This window comes from Heloderma suspectum, chromosome 1 (assembly GCF_057233095.1).
Source record: "Heloderma suspectum isolate Gila_16-S chromosome 1, 16-S_ref, whole genome shotgun sequence".
Lineage (NCBI taxonomy): Eukaryota > Metazoa > Chordata > Lepidosauria > Squamata > Helodermatidae > Heloderma > Heloderma suspectum.
The window spans coordinates 139418858-139442775 of NC_139458.1; the positions used below are offsets into that span (position 1 = coordinate 139418858).

At 43.5% G+C, this 23918-nt stretch overlaps 3 protein-coding genes across 3 annotated transcripts; 2 read left to right on the top strand and 1 right to left on the bottom strand.

Annotated features, from left to right (window-relative positions):
• Window positions 1–1762: 1762 nt before the first annotated feature.
• LOC146358104 (olfactory receptor 5G9-like) lies at window positions 1763–3714 on the top strand. The gene is made up of 2 exons (XM_084856929.1): window positions 1763–2665; window positions 3679–3714. Exons 1-2 carry the CDS (start codon window positions 1763–1765, stop codon window positions 3712–3714), a joined length of 939 nt encoding a protein of 312 aa, XP_084713055.1.
• Window positions 3715–10465: 6751 nt separating this feature from the next.
• On the top strand, window positions 10466–11407 carry LOC146358105 (olfactory receptor 5AP2-like). The gene has a single exon (XM_084829150.1). The coding sequence runs from the start codon at window positions 10466–10468 to the stop codon at window positions 11405–11407; it is 942 nt and encodes a 313-aa protein (XP_084685276.1).
• An 11187-nt stretch (window positions 11408–22594) lies between these two features.
• LOC146358106 (olfactory receptor 5V1-like) lies at window positions 22595–23518 on the bottom strand. The gene has a single exon (XM_084857052.1). The coding sequence runs from the start codon at window positions 23516–23518 to the stop codon at window positions 22595–22597; it is 924 nt and encodes a 307-aa protein (XP_084713178.1).
• Window positions 23519–23918: the final 400 nt, after the last annotated feature.

The following is a 23918-nucleotide window of genomic DNA, read 5'->3' on the forward strand; positions in this document are numbered from 1 at the left end:
CCCGCTGAATTCTTACTCCCAGGTAAGTAGATACAGGATTGGAGCCTTCAAGCACAATGTCTACTTTTTTAAAAAGTCCCATTCAGTTCAATAGCGTTTACTCACAGGAAAGTGGGTATAGGATTGTAGTCTTACTCATTCTCAAATGAATAAATGTTTTGGTGACATTGTCTCCCATGTGCTAAATCAGAGGTAAGTATACCCTGTTTGTTTTTCTCCACTGCAGTGTACTAATTTTCCATCTTGCAATATCTTTGTCCACCCAGATTTCATTCCCAAACAATCTCTGGGTAGCAGGTCTCAGTAACCTCGGGAGTGGAATATCATTGTGTGGTGTATGCTGCACCGCTGGGACTTATTACAGTCAAGGAAGGACCCTGACTTTGCCCACAGGACACCTTAGACTTATCACATGCATAATGTACCAATTTTCCATGAATAAAATGTGAGAATCATTTCCTTTCAAATGATAGCATACTGCAAGGGTAAATTATTCTCCTAGATGGAGATTAGAACCCTGCAAAGAAGCCCATTATCTTTTCCCACGTCTGCAATATCCATGCAACTCTCAGGTAAGCTCAGTAATATTTTGTATTTCACTAACAACAGAGAGAGGGGAGGATATTAAAAGGTTATACAGGATGAATGCAAGCAAATAAACAAATACACCTGCTGTTTATAGTTAAATCTATGAAATTATTGTCTATGTTGCTAGACTATGGAGGCAGACCTGGGAGTCATCCTCATTGAACTCAGTAGGTCATACTTATGAGCAAACATGTATAAGATTGTGCTGTAAGGCTTTAATCCTATTCCCACTCATCTGGGAGTAAGCCCCACTGCATTCAATGGGACTTTCTTCTGAGTACACCAGTACAGGATTGTGCTGAAGGCTGGCCTTCTATATGATGGCATTTTCATAAGGCTGCACATTTAACACAGTCTACAAACTCTGAAACATGCCTTAACTCCCCCTTTGATATCTTTTAAAGGGTGGTTCAAATATGATGGTCATTTAAAGTGGATCTACAGTGGATAGATAGAAACAGATGACCACTTGCCATGAGACAACCTCCTTGAAAAATCCCATCTGGCAACCACCCCTGTCTCAATGGGAGTGCAGTTATCTTAGGCTTTGGGAATGCAACCTGCAGTCTTCCCTGCAAAGGGGAATGTGTTCATGCTCAGCTCACCACATGGTTACAGCCTAGAGGTTTCATGTCATTTATGGCACTTCTATACTGCCCCATAGCCAAAGCTCTCTGGTTGATTCACAGAGAGATGAGTGGATCCCTTCATCCTCCACCCTGTGAGGCATTTGTAGGCAGCAACAGTAAGTCGTTGTACTTCTCACCCAAGACAGACCTTTAGTTAGTTTTAAGTTGTCATTCACTCTTCTGAATTGAGTTTTTAAATTACAGTAAAAGTGTTTGTTTTCTTTCCCCTCTTCCTAAAACAATTTAAACCACAGAATGTTGACGGTAAGACTCAAACTACAAATTATACTGATCACGTAGCAGTTAGCTGAGGGAGGCTTGCCTTTTTCTTTTCTGTTTTTAATGTAGCATAAGCACACGTGCACCCAATTTGGATTGTGACTACCAATGCCCTCCAAGAGGGGACGGTTAAGCCTTCACATACACAGACTGTTTCTTCCCCCTCACAGGGGGTTTAAAAAATGTATAAAGTCTCCATTGGCATCAAAATTTATTTGCTTTCTTCAATTATCATCTTATCTATCCAGATACTTGATGCTACAGAGATGGACAGGCAGAGAAATCACACAAGGGTGACAGAATTCATCTTACTAGGATTCACTGGTGATCCTAAAGTGCAGGTTGGCCTCTTTCTGCTGTTTCTAGCCATCTACGCTATCACCGTGGCCGGAAGCCTCAGCCTGATAGTGCTGATCAGGATCGACTCCCACCTTCACACTCCCATGTACTTCTTCCTCTGCCACTTGTCATTCACGGACCTCTGCTATACCTCTGCTATTGCCCCCAAGATGCTGGTGAACTTCTTGGCAGATAATAAAACCATCTCTTATGCAGGCTGTGCTGCTCAGCTGTGCTCATTTGCTGCCTTTGTGAGTACTGAGTGTTTCCTTTTGGCTGCGATGGCATTTGACCGCTACATAGCTATTTGCAATCCATTGCTGTACTCGGCTGTCATGTCCCAAAAGGTATGCAGCTGTTTGGTTGCAGGATCTTACGCAGCTGGCTTTGCAAACTCAGCACTGCAGACAGTGTGTATGTTCAGATTATCCTACTGTGGACATAACATCATCAAACATTTCTTCTGTGATATCCCTAAACTGCTGAAGCTTTCTTGTTCTGAAACCTTCCTTTCAGAATCTCTGTCAGTCTTTGCATCGGGAACAGTCGCTATGACCTCTGTTTTGGCAATTATCATCTCCTATTTCTGCATTTTATCCGCCATCTTGAGGATCCACTCTGTCAAGGGGAGGCACAAAGCCTTCTCCACCTGTGCTTCTCACCTAACATCTGTGGCTTTGCTTTATGGAACTGGGACCTTCATGTATGTACATCCAAACTTGAAATCTGGCCTAGACACTAACATGGTGGTTTCTATATTTTACACACTAGTGATACCCATGCTGAACCCCCTAATCTATAGTTTGAGAAACAAGGACGTGAAAGAGGCCATTAGAAAAGCCACAACTGGAAAGAAAAAGAATTTCCCTTCCAAAAGCATTTGGAGAAAAGATGACAAATAAAATAGTGCCCTAAGATTGAACAAATTAAATCAAGGAAGAATATATAGCTGGGATAAAATTTATCTGATAAATGAACAAAGGAAGTCAGATCCACAGCCATGGTCAGAGCCCATCTCAGATGACTCAAACACCTAATACTAAGATTTGAGAAGCACATTTCTCCTTTTGCTGCATATCTTCCCAATAATGGATCACGTTATCCTTGAACCGAATGAAACTGAATAAGCTATGGTCACATTGTAAGCGATGAGTCTTCAAGGAAGTCATTTCTCAGGGTATTTCTGTGTCACAGTGTTTTACAATACGTTATTTCATTGTGTTGTCTTTTCCCTCCATCCACGTTGTTGCTCAAAAAGGATCTTTTATCATTTTTTTAACAATAGCTACAAAACAGCAATACCTTAGTCAAAGTCTTATACTCTCATTTCAAACATAGCAACCAATTTTCACTTCTACATATTTCCCATAATTAGAAATTAAACACATCCAAACTTAGAATTGTGTTCAATATATTTCAGCATGTTATGAGCCTCCTGTAGAGACCCTTGACTCCATTCATTATAGGTGTGCTTTACTTTTACTCCATCACTTGTGGCCTTGCTTGCCTTCCCTATGCACCTAGCTACCAACACAGTGTCTGTCCACACACCTCATTAATTGTAAGAAGACTTTATCATCTCCTGGACCCACTGCTTGCTCTGAATATTGATCAGATCTAACATATCCTAGAAGGTCCAGGTGATTCCTTACAAGCTACAGCTGCAATAACCATCTTGGTGAGTCGTGTTAGCTACAAAAGCCATTGTACATACTGGGTACATACTGGCAGCTCTCTGAAAGGATAAATAAATCTCAAATAAATAAATCTCAAGTAAATAAATAAATACCTCTGTGGAAGAAGCTAACATTACACATTAAACATTGGATGGAGGAAATGCAACCTGAGAAAAACCATGCAAAAAGCCTCCCTTTTCTAACAAGTTGCCTCTGTATGTGTGGGAACATAAGCAGGAAAGGACTATCGCATTCATGTCCTGTTGAGGCTCTCCATAGGCATCTGGTTGGCCACTGCAGGAACAGAATGCAAGACTAGATGGGCCTTTGGTCTGATCCAGCACAGCTCTTCTTATCTTCTTTACACAATACAGTATGAGGGAAATTGTCAGTGCATATACAGTTCAAGAAATAAACAGCAACAGAGGACACTGAGTTTCCCTCCAAATACTCAACATCTGCAGGATTCAGATATGGTATAGCGTGGATCTGTGCAAATGGACTTCCTTCCATTTGATAAGATGCTTCCTTCCAACCTGAATGGCACGTAATGAGCCAAACTTCTGCACAGATGGCAAAACTACATGAGTGTAAGCTTTATCTTACCTCAGGGTAGCTTTGTCATCTGTATCATCCTACCAAGTGATAAGAAGGGTGTGTCGCCACACATCAGGTGTAGTTGTGTGGTAGAGTATGTGTTTAAGTGGTCAGCTTTGTCTATCCTTCTCTCAGTAGAAAGTTTCTTCCTCCTTACGGTGAACTTAGTCATGTGAGCATGTCATCATTCTCTGTGTTTGGGTGAATATTACACTATTAAAAATGTTACTACAAGACCTTGACTGTGTGATTTGCCTCAAACCAGTTGATTTTCTTTATGTGAAATAACTATATACGTATGAACTACCTTTTGACTGAGTGTGTTTCCAGATGAGACTTTTATTGTGCAATCACGCTGCCTCAAACATGGAATTCTACAAGGTCCAGATGATATCATCTTCCACTTGTCACCCTCCCATGTTTTCCCACTGCTTCTTCCACCTTTTTTCTTACCACAAAAGAATCCATTAAGGAGGGAGAAAGTGAATAGCTGCACAATGTCTTTTGTTTGGTAGTGCTGGGAGTCCTACCAATCAAGACCTCCTGCCCAAATGAAAAGAGGGTTTAAAATCTGTGCAGATATGTGCAGGAAGCTTGTAATAAATCAGTATCTGCAGAAAGGGAATGCTTTTGGTGCCCCAAATGAGGGAAATGGCTTTGTGCGGGAGTTTCAATAGAATAGCAAGTGGTGGGGAAAGGATTAAACATAAATAAACTTTTCTAAACCTTCTCCTTCCAAGGCTACTTTTCCATAAAAGAAGCAGATACCAAGGTTCTCTGATACACACACTTATGTGTAACATGTAGTCTGGCCCAATGAGAAGGTAAGAACATAAAATTAATGGAGAATCCCAACAGAGTGGAGAAAAGTAGTCCATGATGCCCTGTGTGTTAATTTTAATTCCTCTGTGTCATCAGTCTTGAGGACTGAGGCGTTCAAGGCATCTAGAACAACTATTATAAATATTCTGTCATACTAGTATTATGTACTAATTTTGCCACATCTTGTTTACTCCACAGTGCTGTAGCCTGCATTGCTTAAACCAGGTGGTCTTGGGTAACAACCCTTGTGACAACCAGCGATTGGAAGGTTTCTGCCATTCATACTCATGAACAGTAATTTTCTCTGTGTTTGGATCACTTCTCTAAGTGATCCAAAATGTCATCTGATGCTTAATTTAAGGGATTTAAAAGAAAAGGCGAATGTGTGTGGAATAGGTAAGCCAGTTTATGTCAGTATGAATGTTGTATAGAATAGCTTACCTTGCAAGAAAAAGAATATAACACTCAGATAGTACTCAGATACAGATGATGTGCCATCTCTGCCAAATTCTGAGGTGACCTCTGATTCATGGTACTCCCAGACCTACCTGTTTACAATATCGCAGTTTGTCAAGGGCCCTCAATAGTGTGCACGCACATACGTGCACGCACACACGCACACCCCTGGAACTCTCTCAACCATGGTGACGTCCCTCTCTCCCTTCCTCCCTCCCTCCCTCTTAACTTGCCAGCATCAACTAGGCAGAGCAGCAGTAAAAAAGCCAATCTAGCTAGAAAGTGCTGCCGCTTCCACCCACCTTTTTAATCCCCCCTTCCCCCCATGCCTCTGGGGCCCTGATGTAGCATTGCACCTGAGCAATGCTGTGCCAGAGGCCCAGGGACATTGTGGGGAAATTAAAATGGCAGGCACCAGCTACAGGTGCCTGGGCTTCATCTGTAGACAAAGGAGCGCTCAGACGGCCACTAGGCCCAGGTGGCTGTCACTGGCATTTTGGGTCAGTAGCAGGCTTAGTGGGGACCATCCTGAGGGCTCAGGCCCTCAGCAACTGCCTGATAGTGCCAACTCATCAGGCAGAATCCAGTGGGGCGCTTCTGCCCCTTGCAATTCCTTCGTGCAAGCAGTGGGTCCCGCTGATTCCATTGTGCAAGTGGGACCCCTGACTTGCACGACAGAGATTTAACACTTCCTAGAGGAAGCCCCAAAATAAGCGAAAATGCTCATTTCTGGATCGGGACAGGTAGGTGGAGTTCCCATGAGCTCCACTGACTTGCCCCATTCCAGAAACTAGCATTTTCACTCATTTTTAGTTGCCTCTGGAAGTGCTAAGTCTCTGTTCCATAAACAGTAGGTGCTGCTTGTGGAAGGAAATTGGCAGGGCACAACAGAACTGGCAGGGGCGTAAGCCCCTAATCTCAGGCCTGTCCGATATACTATTCCCAGAGAAAGGGAATCATATAGTTGATGCTTTCATGTGGAAATATAACCTCACTGCCCTAGGGCCTGGTGGAGCCAGCTGCCTCAGGTCTAACACATGGAAGGGCGCATATCACCAAAGAAGACATTCCAGCTGGGAAGGGAAGGAGTGGGACTTAAAGGAACGCCTAGCCCCTGAGCCTCTGAGAGCCTTCAAAATGTCCTGCCCTGCAAATACAAAGCTAACACAGCAGGGTCAATGCTAGGCTATCATTTATCCCCTTGCTGTTTGATTTTCTGTGTGCAGGGAATTTTCTGTATGGAGTAGTATTCAATCTTACCAGTGTGCCAGTGTGGTGTAGTGCTTCGAGCATTAGACCTGGGTTCTAGTCCCCACTCGGCCATGGAAGCTCACTGGTGACTTTGAGCCCGTCACTGACTCTCAACCTAGCCTACCTCACAGGGTTGTTATGAGGACTGATCATCCCAGAATGCAGGACACGGAATAATGGGCTCAAGTTACAGGAAGCCAGATTCCGGCTGAACAACAGGAAAAACTTCCTGACTGTAAGAGCAATACGACAATGGAACCAATTACCTGGGGAGGTGGTGGGCTCTCCCACACTGGAGGCCTTCAAGACGAGGCTGGACAGCCATTTGTCAGGGATGCTCTGACTTGGATTCCTGCACTGAGCAGGGGGTTGGACTCGATGGCCTTGTAGGCCCCTTCCAACCCTACTATTCTATGATTCTATGATTCTATAGGATAAAATGGAGAGGAGGAGGATTATGTACACTGCCTTGGGCTCCTTGGAGGAATGTAACAAATAAATACATATAACAAACAAACAAATAAATAAATGTCCCCCATATACACCTGTTTGAAATGGTAGAGTCTAAGAACAGCGTTGCCCCCTCACCTACTCTTCAGTGGACCTAAATCTTCCACAAATCAGATACAGTTTTCAAAAATAAATGTGCATGACGACAAACTCAAATCAGCAGGAAAACATAGTTGTGACCAAGTAACTGCTATTCTTCAGTGCTGGCCTGTCAGCAAACCTGACTAAGCAGTGAGACCTCAAGGGATAGATTCCCCAAGGAGATCTGCAAGCCAACCACTGCACAAAACCACTGTGCTTTCTATATAAATTCTAGCATATCCTGCAACCTCCCATTTGTCTTAAAGCCTGCATTGGTCAAATCAGGTAAGTTCTGAACTCAGGAGCAGTTCTGATCTTTCATACTATTGCTGCTTTCTGCCATTCACACTTATTCAAAATATACTCTGTATATTGGGATTTTCTTTAATTGTTAAGAATCTCAAAAAACATTTCAATAACCAATAAACGAGGAGATGGGGAATGCGACTGACTTATTCTAGTGCTTGATAAAATGTAAATGGTGAGGCCCAGTTATTTGAAAGTCTACTTAGGAATCAGAGAGCAACAGTATTATAAGGTTGTTTCAATAGCATTAGCCAATGCAAAAGTTAATAGCTAATGCTTGCTGGTTGATTTTATTTTATTTACTTGCACTTTACCTTCATTTTTACTGCACAGATTCACTGAATATTCATATGCAAAACACAAATAAAAACCATTTCAGGTGCAGCAATACACCCCAAAGTAGAAGAATGACATTATTTTTTTTAAATGAAATGAACATAGTGTTTGCTACATTGCAATCATCATTATCATCACCATTATCCCTATGACTGCAAGCTTGACCTAAACGCACTTAATCAGAAATAAGTTCCATTCAAATCCACGAGGCTTACTGTCAAGTAGATTTGTTTAGGGATTGCAAGTAACACAAAATACTTAATGTACAGGATTTCTTCATTCTTTATCCACCACTGGCAGAGAAAGTACTTTTTGTCAAGACTGAAAATGAGCAAATATAGGGCAACTTCATGAATAACAGAGACCAAATGCAACACAAATATACATTCCAGTATTACTTGGTATGCCTCCTTTCCACTAATGGAATCGCTCTATTAATTTCTTAAGTCGTTGGCATCCTGATACTACGTATGTTTTTACTTGGAAGTGAGTCCAGCTAAGTTCATGGAGAACTTAATCCTAAATAAGTGTGCATAGGATTTTAGCCTTAAAATTTTAAAGGCACCAGAAAAAAACCATTTTTCCCATAGCCTCTGGAGAATTTAAAGATTCCTTTGACATAAATGTATAAGCCAACCACCAAATCTTTATATCCTACAATGTAGTTGATGACATATTAATCTGTTCTATATCATAATCATCTAATAAAAAGCTTTAGGTGGATTCTTCTTCATTACCATCACCTAAGCTTTACTATGGTTTATAACCAGAAGATTCTGCTGACAATATACACTAAAACCTTGTTAAGAAATTATACTGAGTCTTCTGAATCTGTAAGTTAAGTGCCATGTCATCTGCGGAGAGTAAATTAGGAACTGGCCTATCCTATATGTGAGTGAAGAGAGCTTCGGCTATTGGGCGGTATAGAAATAAATAAATAAATAAATAAATAAATAAATTAGAATAAGTGAAGAGAAGTTCACTTTCATTCATATATATATATATATATATATATGGGCAAGCACAGAAGACAACCCTGTCTGACATCCAGAGAAACAGAGATTTCTGTAGGGTACATCATATGGGACCGAGATCTAAATGGAGCTGTGCTGTGACTATACAACATTCATGGCATGAATGTCATTGAATCCATCCTGGAGCAAAGGCCCCATACTGTGAGACACTAATGATTAACAAGTAATGATCAGCATGATTTTCATCGTAACTAAAAATATGTACGTTTACTCCTTTAGAGAATTCTTAGCTGTGAGAATTAATTAGCATAAAGAGACCCTTAACATTTATATTTTAAAATATTTAAAGCCAATGTTCATAATTACACCTACATTTGAAAAGCCACGTAGCTTTTTGAAAAATGCAGTGGTTTTATTCAGTGAATGTGCACACTATGTTGCATTTCAGCTTTTTGCGTACAATTCAGTTTTCCATTAGGAACATAGGAAGCTGACCTCTACTGAGCCAGGGCCTTTCTACATGAGGCTTTTATTGTGCACTCATGATTCCTCACTCATGGTAGTTTGTGCATGCATTACATGACGTCATTCTCCAGGGCCTCTCCCATGCTTTGCAACTATTTTAGTATTGTTGTTTTTTCTAACAAAGAAAATCTGGTATATCTGTGAATGGTGGCATGAAACCTCTTTGTATTTCCACAATTCCACTATAGCACAGTGCCACCTAGTGGTTGTGTAATGGAACATATAGAAAAGTTTTCGTTTTGCAGTGTTTTGTATCCTGTTTGCCTTTCATTTCCATTAGACTTTCTTTGACCATAAATATTTTTCTTTTGTATCTAATTTGGATGGGTAGTGTTGATTGGGAGTTTCTGACCAGAACCAAAAGAAGGATTTCTCTCTCCTGACTCTGTAATACTACCAAGGCATTTTGGATCTCAGGAAGGGGGCTCAAGGAGAACTGGCTTTGTCACACACTCAAAGGGATTTGGAAGAGAACGGTTGAAAAAGACCTGCCCAAATCCACCATATGTGTGTGTGCATGTGTATATACAGAAAGGGCTGGGGTGCCCTATTGGTGTCACTCCATTGACAGAATGCTCTTTGATCCAGCAAAGGCTTCTGTCAGTAGAACGAGAGAAGGATGCCATTTGGAGCAACTTTCACTCCCCTGTGCAGCCCCACACTGTTCTGAAGAGCGCTCCAACCCTCTGGAACAGATTTTGGGGAGGTTGCAGGAGAGAGGAAGAACTGAAGGGGAGGGAGCCTTCTCCCCACCCCTGCACACACATACCACCACCACATTCCACTGATGGAAGCCACCACTGGATCAAAGAGCCTTCCATCAGCAGAGCAACAGTGACTGGAAACAACCAAGAGAAAAGGAGAGAAACAAAGCGAGAGGGATCAAGAGGAATGAAACTAAAAATACATCCATATTTGCTTATCTTAACTTCAGATTCTTAAGCCTTACCATTTTTATCCAAAAGAGAACTTTTTCCGGTAAAAGAAATGTTTTAAAAGTGTTTCACTGAATACTGAAAGTGAGTGAACATTAATTTAATAATCATATCATTTTCTTATTCCTTTCTTCAGCAGGAGAGGAGAACAGGAATAAGTGATGGGCAGAAATCAGACCCAAGTGACCGAGTTCATATTTTCAGGATACACAGATGATCCAGAGTTGCAAGTTGTCCTCTTTGTTGTGTTCCTGGTGATTTATATTCTCACTCTGGGTGCAAATCTGGGAATGATACTGTTGATCAAGATGGATCCCCACCTGCACACCCCAATGTACTTCTTCCTCAGCCATTTGGCTTTCCTGGATGCCAGCTATTCTTCAGCAGTTAGCCCTAAGGCACTGGCAGACTTTGTAGCTGAGAAGAAAACCATTTCCTTGGCTGGGTGTGCTACACAGTTCTTTATGTTTGTTGCCTTGGTGACCACTGAATTATTCTTACTGTCTCTCATGGCGTATGATCGATATGTGGCCATCTGTAACCCACTGCTTTATTCCATAGTTATGTCCAAGAAATGCTGTATTTCCTTAGTGGCTAGCATCTATGCCTATGGCTTTGTGAGCTCAGTGATCCAAACAGCATTGACTTTCCAATTATCATTCTGTGGACCAAATGTGATTAATCACTTCTACTGCAATGACCCACCACTTCTAGCTCTGTCCTGCTCCGACACCCGGCCTAAAGAAATCCAGCTTTTAGTCTTGTCTGCTACCAACTTAACAGGGTCCCTCTTGACAGTCATTGTCTCCTATGTCTACATTCTGTCTGCCATCTTTGGAAAAAACTCTGCGGAGGGGAGGCACAAAGCCTTCTCAACATGTGCCTCCCACCTGACCACGGTTACCATTTTCTATGGCACTCTGTTCTTCATGTATGTGCAGCCAAGCTCTGCTCATTATCTGAATTATGACAAGGTGGTGTCTATGTTTTATGCTGTTATGATCCCCCTGCTCAACCCGCTCATCTATAGCTTGAGGAACAAGGAAGTGAAAGGGGCCCTGAAAAGAGCAATGGGAAAGAACTGTTTTCCTAGCCTGGTCTAAGTAAGGTACAGTACTGGCCCTCTGCTACAATAGTAGTATAGCGCATGTCCCTGCGATAAATGCAACTTCAACTCTGTTACCATTCTAGATCTGTGTTCTGCAAGAAAGACCTCCTATGTAGGGACGTGTAATTCAGCAATCCCAAATTCATTCCCACCTAAATTCATTCTGACTCATGTCCATATCAGATTGTGAGCTTCTTCTTCTTTTCACTTTCACATTAACATGCATGGTATTTTCTTGCACGTTTTTCCAAATATACACATCAGTTGTGCACATTTTTAAATGTACACAATTTTCTCCCCTGGATTAAAGTGCGTTTGTGTGCATTTTTGAAGTGCACACATTTCTCATGAGCATTTTTCAAATGTGCACAACTTTCAAACACTTTTATTTTTTGGGGGGGGGAGTTCCGCAAGCCACATTGCAAGTTCCAAAATGACTTTGACCACAAATTGCACCTGGGTCCACATTCAGTTCTGGGAAGTGTGACTTGGGTAAATTCTGGTAGAAAACGAACTGAAAATAATTTCTCATCAATCCTACGTAGCTACCTTTGGTCTTGAGGGAGCTGGTAGAGAGCAATTCCAGGAGAACTGCCATTCAGGCACCACTGTTACCAGCGAAGGAGAGTCAGACTTCAGGCATTCCACACGTTGCCCTCTTTTCACATGATGTGAATGACATCAGAGTAGAGAAAGCACCACTGGGTGAGTGAAGAGCTCAGACTACGCAATAAATGGTCATTGTAATTAAAAACAGCATTAAGAATAAAAGTATTCATAGGAAAAGTAAGGGACTGAGGTATTCCTCCTGATACATACAGAAAAGCATCACAACTAGGGATGTACGAAAGTCACTTACCTTTTCACATGGGTGATTCGCAGTGGGGGGGAGGCGTTCTGCACCTCCCCCTGAAATCCTAACCTGGCCAGCTCCGCTCCGCAGCAACTCCGCAGAGCTGCCGGCCGGGTGCATTCGCAGGCATGTGGAGCCTGCGGACGCAAATGGCGGCAGCTACAGTAGCCGCCATTTGCGTTCATGTTTTTGGCTGTGATAGGCTACATAAATATTTATGTAGCCTATCACGGAGAAAGACAGGGGCGCAAATGGTGGCCGCTATGCCATTTGCGCCCCTGCTTTTTTGCCATCTTTTGCCCTGCTTTTTTTTTTGGCGTCTCTGCATTAGCCGTGATAGGCTATGTAAGTATTTACGTAGCCTATCACAGCCTAAATGGTGAAGCGAATGGCAGCCGCGGATGCCAGCGCGAACAGCACCATGTGAGTGCTGCATTTCGCGTGCCGTTCATGGGGCAGGGGGCTTCATTCCGCCATGGATTTCGAGGAGTCGAATGCACTGGCATTTGGCCTCACTGAGATCCATGGTGGAATTCTCTGACATCCCTAATCACAACTCTGGAGTTTATGAGGGAGAAGAGGGGAAGATATTGGTGGAGTTTCCATACAAACAACATGTTTACCATGGATATTCATGTCCTCTTGTGCAGAATGAGAATGCCAACATTTCGAGTTACTATCCAAAAGCCTGAAATTCTCAAAATACTTACTGAAGACTGTTATTACCTGAATAGATTTCTTCAGTGTGGCCTCCCAGAAAAAAAAGGTTTTTAGGCAGGTCAGCAGTCACAATCAGTTTGCCTTCAGTAAACCTCAATGAAATCACATAGTGATCTTGTTGGCTTTTTCAGGACTACTATGGACCAATGGTGTCGTGATACATTTTGAAGTGCAGCCACTCATCATGACAGTCCCCATAGCCACGTCCCCAAGGAGAGTCCAAAAATCCAGGCAGACGGGTTGATCCATATCAGTGAACCAGTTCTAGCAGTTTTCACCTCCACCAGGAGCAGGCCTTTTGTAAAGCGAATGGGTCTTAATTGCCCATTCAAGACCGAGCCACTCCAAAATACCTTCATCACAACAAGGAACAATGTATTGTTGCTCTGGAAATCCATTTTCCCCCACCTACTGTGAGGACTGCAGCAAAGGTCAGAAGGAACAGGGAATTCTGGGGGGTGGGGTGGCAGATGACATTAGCGTCCCTGCAAAAAAAAAAGTGCTGGTGCTGCATCCCTGTGAGCCCTGCCTCCACTACCCCACTGCTCTGTAGCTGTACATTTCAACACAGCAGCTTGTCAATCAAGCCAACTGAAAAAAGGTTCTAGAATTAATGCGTTCTTTCCCCATTTAAATCCAGTATATGGTTCTTGCTATAGGGTCGACCTAGATGTAGGATATGGGAGATCCATGATTAGAATCATGTGCTTTCTTTCCCTTTCCATCAAAGCAGTGATGTAAGTCTGCTCATTTGATAAAGCAAGTGGATGTTTAACCCTTTCCTCCTACATCATTTCCCTGATCTAACCTCCCACCCTACCCGACTCTTATTAGCCTTGCAGGAGAAACAAAAGGCAAATACAGCTTCTTTTACTTGTTTTTAATTTTAAACACACACGCACGCGCGCGCACACACACAATACACAGTGACAGTGATGAGCACAGATCACCCACATCATGTCTATTTGGGCTCATAGTTTGCTGGTGAATAACACAGAATAAAATTCACTAACCAATAAAGTCAGTGGCTTGGATCCTAACTAGACTTCCGGAACGGAAGGCTTCCTTTCATTTATGAATGGGCCTGAGATCCAGCAGAGAATCTTGCCAGCAGAAGTGGGGAGGCAAATTTAATCAAATCCCTCTCCCCCTGAAGCCCCTCTCCTCTGCTCCAGTGGGTCCCCCAACACTCTGGAGCACATTTGCGGGGGGTACAAGGGGCTGCAGGGGGAAGGGGAGATCAGTGAAAGTTGCTTCCCCCTGTAACTTGCTGTAACTTCTCACTGACCTCTGACATGAGAAAAGCAAGGTAGAACATTTTCCCAGCTAAACTCAGGAAAAAAACAAAATGTGTTTCAGTTAAAGAGGTTGAGTAAATGAAGAATAAGTGCTGGACTATTGTTCATGTTCAGTTTATGACATGAAGGAGTGAAAGATGACATGAAATATTGTAGGAAATAGTAAACCTGCAGAAGAGAAGCAGATGTTACCCTGTTTTGAAGGGAAGTGTAGCTCAGCAATGCCGACAAGTAATGAAGTAAATATATTACTTTCCAAAATCATGGCTAAGAACTTTGGAGGAAATTATGACTAATTGTTAAAGAAATTCTGTTCTGGAGAAGGGAAATATATGTCAGCAGTTCAAAAGAAATCATTTAAATATGAGAGTGGAAAATACAGGTACTCCAGGGCTCTCTTCACACCTTGGTTTTTTAGCAGGATCATTCTTCTTTAATCACTGGTTTTTGCAGGAGCTTTAAACGACACCACTGCTCTCCTGCTACTATCTCACAACTTCCCCTCCCTCTTTCCATGTTATCTCAGAAGGAGGAAAACCCGGCATTTTCTGTGCTTGCAATTGAAATCGTCATTTCCCCCCTGTGTATTTCCCCTTCAGCGCTTTGTCCCACTTTGTGTGGCCATGTGCTAGGGGGTGTTGCTGAGCGGTGTTGAATAATGTTGTCATGACAACAAATTGGTGGGAGGGTGGGGACAGGTCACCATGTTTCCAGTGACCGTTTCTGCCTCTCTCCCATTCCACTAAGGGCTCTTGAACTGTAAAGTGGTTAACCATCCCAAATGCTTCTCCAAGATCCCCCTGAAGACAGCAATGCTTACTTCAGAGTAAACTCATTGCCTGTAAGGCTTTCCCTTCCTGGGAGTAAGTGCCATTGAAATCTGTATGGCTTGCTTCTGAGTAGGCATGCATAGGAGTGCACCATAAGTCTACTTAGAGTAGCAGTCTTAAGGTCTCCCATCCCCTTCAGTGCATGTACTTGGAACCTCCCCCTCCCATTGACTTCACTGACTGCTTCTTCTCCCTTTTGCTCACCAGATTGATGGGCTTTTTTCCTCCTAGGGAGGATGGGGGAGTCTCCCTTCTCAGACACGCAGGAGAAAGGCTTGACGGTTAGGATTTCAATGGGTATTAAAAGTTCCTTTTCTCCTCCTCTGAATAAACTCATCATGCAGAGCTTGGAATTGTAATTTTTAATGGTTTCCTTTTGGGGTGTGGAGTTGTTTTAGATAATGCTGAGGTGGTTTTCCATAGTATTCCCTCCCACCTAGCCAGCCACTATCTCTTCTCCTAGCCCACCTTACAGGGTTGTTGGGTAGCCAGAATGGGGGGGGGAGCAGCAACAGTGCATGGGGGAGAGGAACAAGCCAGTTGATGGGAAGACAGAATAAGGTGAGGAGAGCAGCCACTGCTGACAACAGATAAGGAGGGGATGCAGGAAGGAAGGAAGGCAGGAGGGATGGGCAAAGCATCAATCATGTTTCAGGAACCAATGATCAGTGGAGGGGTGAGGGGCCAGCAGTCACCTTCTGTCCCACTTTTCCATGCATCTCCGCCCAGCTGTGAAAAGGAATACAGCGGGGGGGGGGGGAGTGCTATGAGAGATGCCTGTATACAGGGCCAGTCTAAATCACGGAAAGGATCCGGAATCGAAAGGACTGGTTTGTAGTGGAATAAAATGCCAGGTGTGAAGAGAGCCCAGGACACTCCACCTATCCTCACAGAACCCAACATTGATTGTCACAGGAGGACCCAACATTTGTCCTTAGAAGGACAATTGCACCGGTCCTCACACTGGCTTCTCTACTCCATTCTGCTACAAGCTCAGTAATGCCATGTGGGTAAGATGCTTTAATCTTTCAAATAAAGGCAACACTCCTAGATAATTCTTAGAATGCTTTGAAAATGTGTTTTCTTTGCAATAACTTTACATTCTTGTATGTTTAATGCTTTTACATCATGAAATGTAAAAATAGCTTAAGATTTTAAAGTAAAAGATAAAAAGACATACCTGTTTTCAGAGTCCTCTGTGTATTAATACCAGGAATTTTGTAAATTCACAACGTAAGTTATGTTACCTGCTGATTAGGGGTGTACGAAACCCCGCTTACCTGGCTCCGCTGGGGTCTGCAGGTGGGGGGAGGCAATCCATTCCTTCCCCCCCCCGAATCCTGCCCGGCTGGCTCCGCTCCGTGGCCAGTCCGCAGAGCCACCGGCCAGGCCAACCCACAGCAGGGCCTCCAGCCACTGCCGGACTGCTACGGATGCAAATGGCATCCTGCGTAGGGGACACCATTTGCATCCCTGCTTTAGCCGTGATAGGCTATGTAAATATTTATGTAGCCTATCACGGGCCGGCGTAGGGACACAAATGGCGGCTGCTACGATGGCTGCCCCCCTTCATGGATCACTGCCTTGTTGTGGCGAAGGGGCTTGCGTAACTCAGTGAAGCCATAAGCTATGCCGTGCAGGGCCACCCAAGATGGACAGGTCATGGCAGAGAGTTCTGACAAAATGTGGTCCACTGGAGAAGGAAATGGCAACCCACTCCAGTATTCTTGCCAAGAAAACCCCATGGAACCTATCACAAGGCTAAAAGATATGACGCCGGAAGATGAGCCCCTCAGGTCGGAAGGTGTCCAATATACTACTGGGGAAGAGCAGAGGGTATTTCCAAGTAGTGGGAATCAGTGAACTAAAATGGACAGGCATGGGCGAATTTAATTCAGGTGACCATCAATTGCGCTCATTTCACATGCCAGCAAGGTGATGCTCAAAATCCTACAAGCTAGGCTTCAGGAGTATGCGAACCGAGAACTACCGGAAGTACACGCGGGGTTTCGAAGAGGCAGAGGAACTAGAGATCAAATCGCCAACATTCACTGCATCATGGAGAAAGCAAGAGAATTCCAGAAAAATGTCTATTTCTGCTTCATTGACTACGCTAAAGCCTTTGATTGTGTGGATCACAACAAACTGTGGCAAATTCTTAAAGTGATGGGAGTACCAGACCACCTTACCTGTCTCCTGAGAAACCTGTACAAGGGACAAGAAGCAACAGTAAGAACCAGACATGGAACAACTGAGTGGTTCAAAATTGGGAAAGGAGTACGACAAGGCTGCATATTGTCACCCTGCTTATTTAACTTATATGCAGAGTACATCATGAGAAATGCCGGGTTGGATGAATCAGAGGTCGGAATTAAGATTGCCGGGAGAATTATCAACAACCTCCGATATGCAGACGATACGACCCTAATGGCAGAAAGCGAAGAGGATCTAAAGAGCCTCTTGTTGAGGGTGAAAGAGGAGAGTGCAAAAGCTGGTTTGAAACTCAACATTAAAAAAACTAAGATCATGGCATCTGGCCCTGTCACTTCCTGGCATATAGAAGGGGAAGAAATGGAAGCAGTGACAGATTTTACTTTCTTGGGCTCCAAGATCACCGCAGACGGTGACTGTAGCCATGAAATTAAAAGACGCTTGCTCCTTGGGAGGAAACCTATGGCAAACCTAGACAGCATAGTAAGAAGCAGAGACATCACCTTGCCGACAAAGGTCCACATAATCAAAGCTATGGTTTTCCCAGTAGTAATGTATGGCTGTGAGAGCTGGACTATAAGGAAGGCTGAGCGCTGAAGAATTGATGCTTTCGAACTGTGGTGCTGGAGAAGACTCTTACGAGTTCCCTGGACTGCAAGGAGGTCAAATCAGTCCATCCTCAAGGAAATCAACCCTGAGTGCTCATTGGAAGGACAGATACTGAAGCTGAAGCTCAAATATTTTGGCCACCTAATGCGAAGAGAAAACTCTCTGGAAAAGACCCTGATGCTGGGAAAGACTGAAGGCAAAAGGAGAAGGGGACGGCAGAGGATGAGATGGCTAGATAGCATCACCGATGCAATGAATATGAACTTGAGCATGCTCCGGGAGAGAGCGCAGGACAGGAAGGCCTGGCGTGCTATGGTCCATGGGGTCACGAAGAGTCGGACACGACTGAACTACTGAACAACAACAACAACGATGGCTGCCATTTGCAGCCGCAGCAGCCCGGCAGCGACCAGAGCCGCTGCCGCTTCATCCACCACTGGAGCCGCTACGGCCGCCACATCCACCACCAGGTATGTCCGTCTGGGGGGGATTCTGTGGGGGGGAGGCCAGTCCTCCATGGACTCCGGGGGAGTCCATGGCGGAATTCTCTGCCATCCCTACTGCTGATCCAAGATCATCTAAATACAAAAATCCTATGTCATAATAGCCCTAGACAAGGACAAATCTGTCATAACAATTAGTTCTGTCTGCAGCAAATCCATCTTTTTGTCTACATCCTTGGGAAATTGTGGCTCATATTGTCAAAACAAGAGGTACAAGGATCTGTCTTTCTGCAGGGATTTTCTTACATCAGTCCTGTAGCATTAACAAGGCAGCACACATCCTCAATTAGTGTTTATTTTGTTAATTTGCAGCCAGTCCAAGCTGTCTTCGGCTTGAGAGTCAAAATGGGTTGAATCAAGATGAAGTCCTAACTTCAATGGGTTGAATCACTGATTCAATGGGTTGAATCAACATGAAGTCCTAACTTGTTTCATTGATTTCAGTGGGACTGAAGTGTGACTAATTTAGTCTGGATCCAACCAATTGTGGATGGGGATTTTCCCCTTCTCCTGTTTATTTATTGATTTGATTTGATTTGATTTGTATCCTGTCTTTCTACCAAGAAAAATGGCACTCAAGGTGGCTTGAATGCCAAAATCCTTCTGATCCGTAAGTACTAACACAAGTTCCACAGGACCAGCTTTTCAGCCTCAGAAACCTCAAAGAATACAAAAATCTCTAACAAGAAAGACATTTGATTACAGATGTCTTTTTTCTGTCTTTGTGTAATGTAATAAATTTTATAAACCCTATTGCTAAATAAATGAATAAAAATATTATTGAACATCTTCAGTTACCTTGCCCATCATTGTTGTCTATTCATTGAAAACAGCCATCCCCAGATTAATAGTAGTACACCCCTCTGTGCTATTGACACCTAGCTCATACAAACAGTGGGCTGCCAGTTCCCTCCTGTGATGAACAAGCCAGCATGCATCACTCCCCTTCACCACTGCCTCAGCTAATGTTACCTGTGATGGGCCCATTTGCATGATCCTTCCCCCTAAAGACAAGGTGTGCAAGTACTATGACCCATTCTTTATATGAACCAAAACTTAATGTAGACCAGGTACCCTAGTGAAGTTGTGACTCCATTTCCACTCATGCACAGTCTGAGTGTGGTGTTTAAATCAGCTCAGGAAGAGACTTCAACCCTTTTCACTAATGCTCCTCACACCACCAGGTATACATTCCTGACATTGGAATTAGGGGTGGCTGTCAGAGGGAAACCCAGCCCTTTGGGGGCTTGCTGTATTTTCCTGGAGCCCCTGACTTGGCTTGCATTTGCAAGCTGAGCCACGGGCTTTTCCCCAAGCCTGGGAACTTTCTCGGGTTTTTTTTTCTTAAATTGCTGTTTTGGCTATAATTTACTTAATTTGTGCAAATTTCAGATGTAATTTACTTAATTTGTGCAAATTACAGCCACAATATGCTTAATCTTGCACAAATTGCACATGCAATTTTCCCAAATTAAGCATGTTACAATTTGTGCAAATTAAGCAAATTACAGCTGAAATTTGTGTAAATTATGCAAATTGCACCCACAATTTGCATAACTAGTGAGTTAAGGGAGAAAAAAATTCGCAAGCTGGCCCAACTCAATACAAACAAGTGAGCGGGGGTAGGGGCAAACTGCTGAAAGCTCAGCGAACTTCACCCCACAGATAGATTTCTCCAGCGTCCCTAACGGGCATGCCCCTCTGGCCACACTCCATCTGTACATTCAGTCAAATGCGTAAAAGAGGCCCCTAGACATGTGCAGCTGTATATATGTAAAGTCTTCTTCCACGCTGTTAGGAATCCTGTACAACCAGAGGTCCAGATCATGTCAAGCCACAATACTTGTACAGCTATATGCATGCACAGGCCCCTTTCACAATGTCAGGGGGATACATCGGGTGGCCACTTATGAACTACCAAAAAACAGGACAAAAGAGGACAGTGTTTTGCATAAAATTACCATATGCTAATTTATATGTATCGATGCAAATTTTGAAATAATTATAACCTCAGTAGAAATACAGCACATCTCACCATAGCGTGGAGGACTGTGACCAGCTGATCTGTGTGCCTGCCTGTTCCCTCTGCTGTCCAGGTGCTAGCGGGTAATGGGCAATAGGCCTTATGGTTCTGTATCTTCACACTGGAATTGGACAGGAGAAACTTTCAAATAGAGGACACCTTCGTGCAAAGGACAGTCCTCTGGAAGCCCTTCAAAAAGAGGGGAGTCCTCTGTAGAAGAGGGCACATGGCCACTTGTGGCTGGCATGCTCCTAGCTCCCCCTTCCTGTATTCAATTAACATTTAGGGATGCAACATATATGAAAAGGGTTTTAGCTATTAGCTTTAATACAGTAACACAAAGCACCAAGGTACAATTGTGTCACCATCTAGCCTTGACTTAAGTTCAGGCAAGTGGAAAATTTGAAAACTATGAACCAGGAGTATTCTGGAAATGGTAAGTGCTCTGGACCATAAATACTGGGCTTCACTCCAAGAACTCACATCCTTCTCAGAAATCTCTGCCTTCACTCTGCACAAGGAAAATTTCTGGGAAGTCTTGAAGCAGGGGAAGGGGAAGGGGAAGGGGAAGGGAGAGGTGGTTTGCAGGATGTGGTTGAGCACTGGCTGCGAGCAGGTTGTATCCACCCCAGTCCTCCTTGTGACCGTTCACTGAGGGGTACAGATCGAATGCTCACATAACATCTTACAGAAGTACAAGCCAACAGCTACATAATGATGCATAGCCAACCTGTGCAATCTGTAGTGCAACACAACTGTGATCTCTAACTGCACTCATGGTCTGACTTACAGTCTGTGTCACAAAAATGACCTAAATTCCCAGAGTGCTCCATGTAAAAATTAGTTGCACTAGGGTGTTCAGGGGGGCGGGGGAGGAGGTACATAGGAAAATAGGAAGCTACCTTATACTGAGGGCTTCTTCACATGGAGTTTTTATCCTGCTACTGCGATCGGTAACTCGTGGAAGTTTGCGGGTCCTTTAGATGACGTTGTCAACCTCCAGGGTATCTCCCGCACTAAACTACCTTTATTCTGTTTTTTAAAAGATCAGAGATAATGAGCTATCAAATTACAGTGCTTGAGTTCCACTTCAGGTCCCTCCGTGAAAAGGGAAAAGCCGCAATAAGAGGAGCTAGACCACAGCACCATCTAGTGGTTGTGTAATGAAACATATGGTAGACTCAGATAAGGGGGGAAAGAAGGGGGGGAAGGAATCATGTGTAAAGTGAGTCCGTCATGATCCTGCATTTAAAATGGGAGCAGAGAAAGCCCTGTTTTAAATGCGGATTTTAGGCTTTTATAGAGATGCTCTGGGTCAGACTCCTGGTCAGTCTAGACCAGACTTGTCGACACTGATGCACAGCACCTCTCCAGGATTTCAGGCAGGAGTTTTTCCAGTCCTATCTGAAGATTCTGGGAATTGAACCAGGGATCTTCTACATGCTAAGTAGCTGTTCTATTACTGAGCTTCAGCTTCTCCCTGTATTTTTGGTGGGGGGGTGTTGGGGTATGTGTATGTCACTTTGTCTTTTCTGCCTCAGATGCAAAACCCTTAAAGCCTGTGCTGTCTATCACAAGCCTGCCTTCCTCTTTTTCTTCTCTTCACCTTCTTCCTCCTTTGAGAGTATGTTGCATTTGCATGCTGTAAATTAATTGACCATATTCTACCCGTGGGCTTTCACATTTATGTGTTTATTCATTGCCTTCTATTGAGATTTAAAGCCTGTTTCTTCATCAAAGTTCTCAAAGTGGCTCACAAAACAGAAAATGCAATAACGATACATTATCAAACATTAACATTTAAAAGTGTAAAATGTATACAGTGTCAGTGTAAAAATTAACACATGACAGGAAATGGCACAAAACAGCAAGTCCCTGATGTCTACCTTGCAAAATCAAACTGAAGAAAAAAAAATGTTTCACATACCCCTAAAAGGGTTGAACAAGGAAATGTAACATATTTCCAGTGGGAAGGAATTCCGCAGTTCAGAGGCCACAACTGAAAAGGCACTCTTGCCAGTACTGCCCAATTCCACCTCACATGAGAGTAGCAGTTGTGAACTGACTATGAATAATTAACAAACCAGGATGTCAAAACTCAGCTTGATTCTGAATCAGGTTTTGAACCACTGAGTTTACAGGTGAAGTGCTTTGACCAAGGCCCTTTTAACTTCCTTATTCCTCAGACTGTAGATCATAGGGTTTAGCATGGGAGTAAGAACCCCATACAACATAGAAATGATCCTGTCTTGTTTGTGTTCATAGGGAGAGGTAGGGCGAGCATAGGTTGCAATGGTGGCTCCATAGAACAAGCAAACTACAGTCAAGTGGGAACCACAGGTGGAAAAGGCTTTGCGCCTGCCCTCGATGGAACGCATGCGCACGATAGCAGAAATGATATAGATGTAAGAGATCAGGGTGGCCAAAAAAGCACCACCTCCTAAAATACCAGCCACAAGAAGAACAACCAGTTCAGGGAGGAAGGTAGAAGAGCAAGACAAAGCTATCACTGGGTGAAGATCACAGTAATACTGGTTAACTTTATTGAGCCCACAGAAAGATAATGAAAAAGTGAGTGAGGTATGAACCATGGAATTGATAAAGCCCGTTAGCCATGTCCCAGCAGCCAGCTGAACACACAGCTGTTTACTCATGATTTTTGTGTAATGCAAAGGGCTGCATATAGCCACATAGCGGTCATATGCCATCAATGCTAGCAAGAAAATTTCCGTGCCCACTACATAAATCAGAAAGAAGAGTTGCAGCATGCAGCCAACAAATGATATTGTCTTGTCCTCTGACAATAAGATGTGGAGCATCTTGGGTACAATGACAGTTGGGCAAAGGACATCCAGCAGAGATAAATTACTCAGGAAGAAGTACATGGGGGTGTGGAGCTGCACATCTGTCCCGATTGCCATGAGGATAGCCCCGTTCCCTGCCAGAGTGATCAAGTAGATCAGCAGAATCATCACAAAGAGGGAAATCCGCACTTCTGGCAGATCAGACAGTCCAGTCAGGTAGAAGTCCTTCACGGCTGTTATGTTGGCTTTCTCCATATTCCTTTCAAATAAATTGATCAGCTGGGATATCTAAAATACAGGGGAAACGATGGAGATTTGTTAAAAAGTGTTGATGTCTACTTTAAAACATCCATTTATAATTGATTAATTGTCTGACTTTTAATCACACAGAGCATACTCCAGTCTGTGTACTTTAACGTATGTTTCAATTGTTATCAATATTACCTCTGAATACCTCTGAGGGAGCAGGTACGTAGTTTGGGGGTGCTCCTGGATCCACCTTTGCCACTGAAGACTCAGGTGACCTCTGTGGCCTGGAGCGCCCATTACCAACTTCAGTTGGTGTGCCAACTGGGCCCGTTCCTGGACAGGGATAGCCTGGCCACCATGATCTATGCATTGGTAACCTTACAGTTAGACTACTGCAATGCACTCA

Bases quoted from the DNA above. Each gene is read 5' to 3' on its own strand.
- LOC146358104 (XM_084856929.1), top strand. From the start codon at position 1,763: ATGGACAGGCAGAGAAATCACACAAGGGTGACAGAATTCATCTTACTA. The intron at 2,666-3,678 runs ATTAGAAAAGCC...AGGAAATGCAAC, and splicing joins ACAAGGACGTGAAAGAGGCC to CTGAGAAAAACCATGCAAAA.
- LOC146358105 (XM_084829150.1), top strand. From the start codon at position 10,466: ATGGGCAGAAATCAGACCCAAGTGACCGAGTTCATATTTTCAGGATAC.
- LOC146358106 (XM_084857052.1), bottom strand. From the start codon at position 23,518: ATGGAGAAAGCCAACATAACAGCCGTGAAGGACTTCTACCTGACTGGA.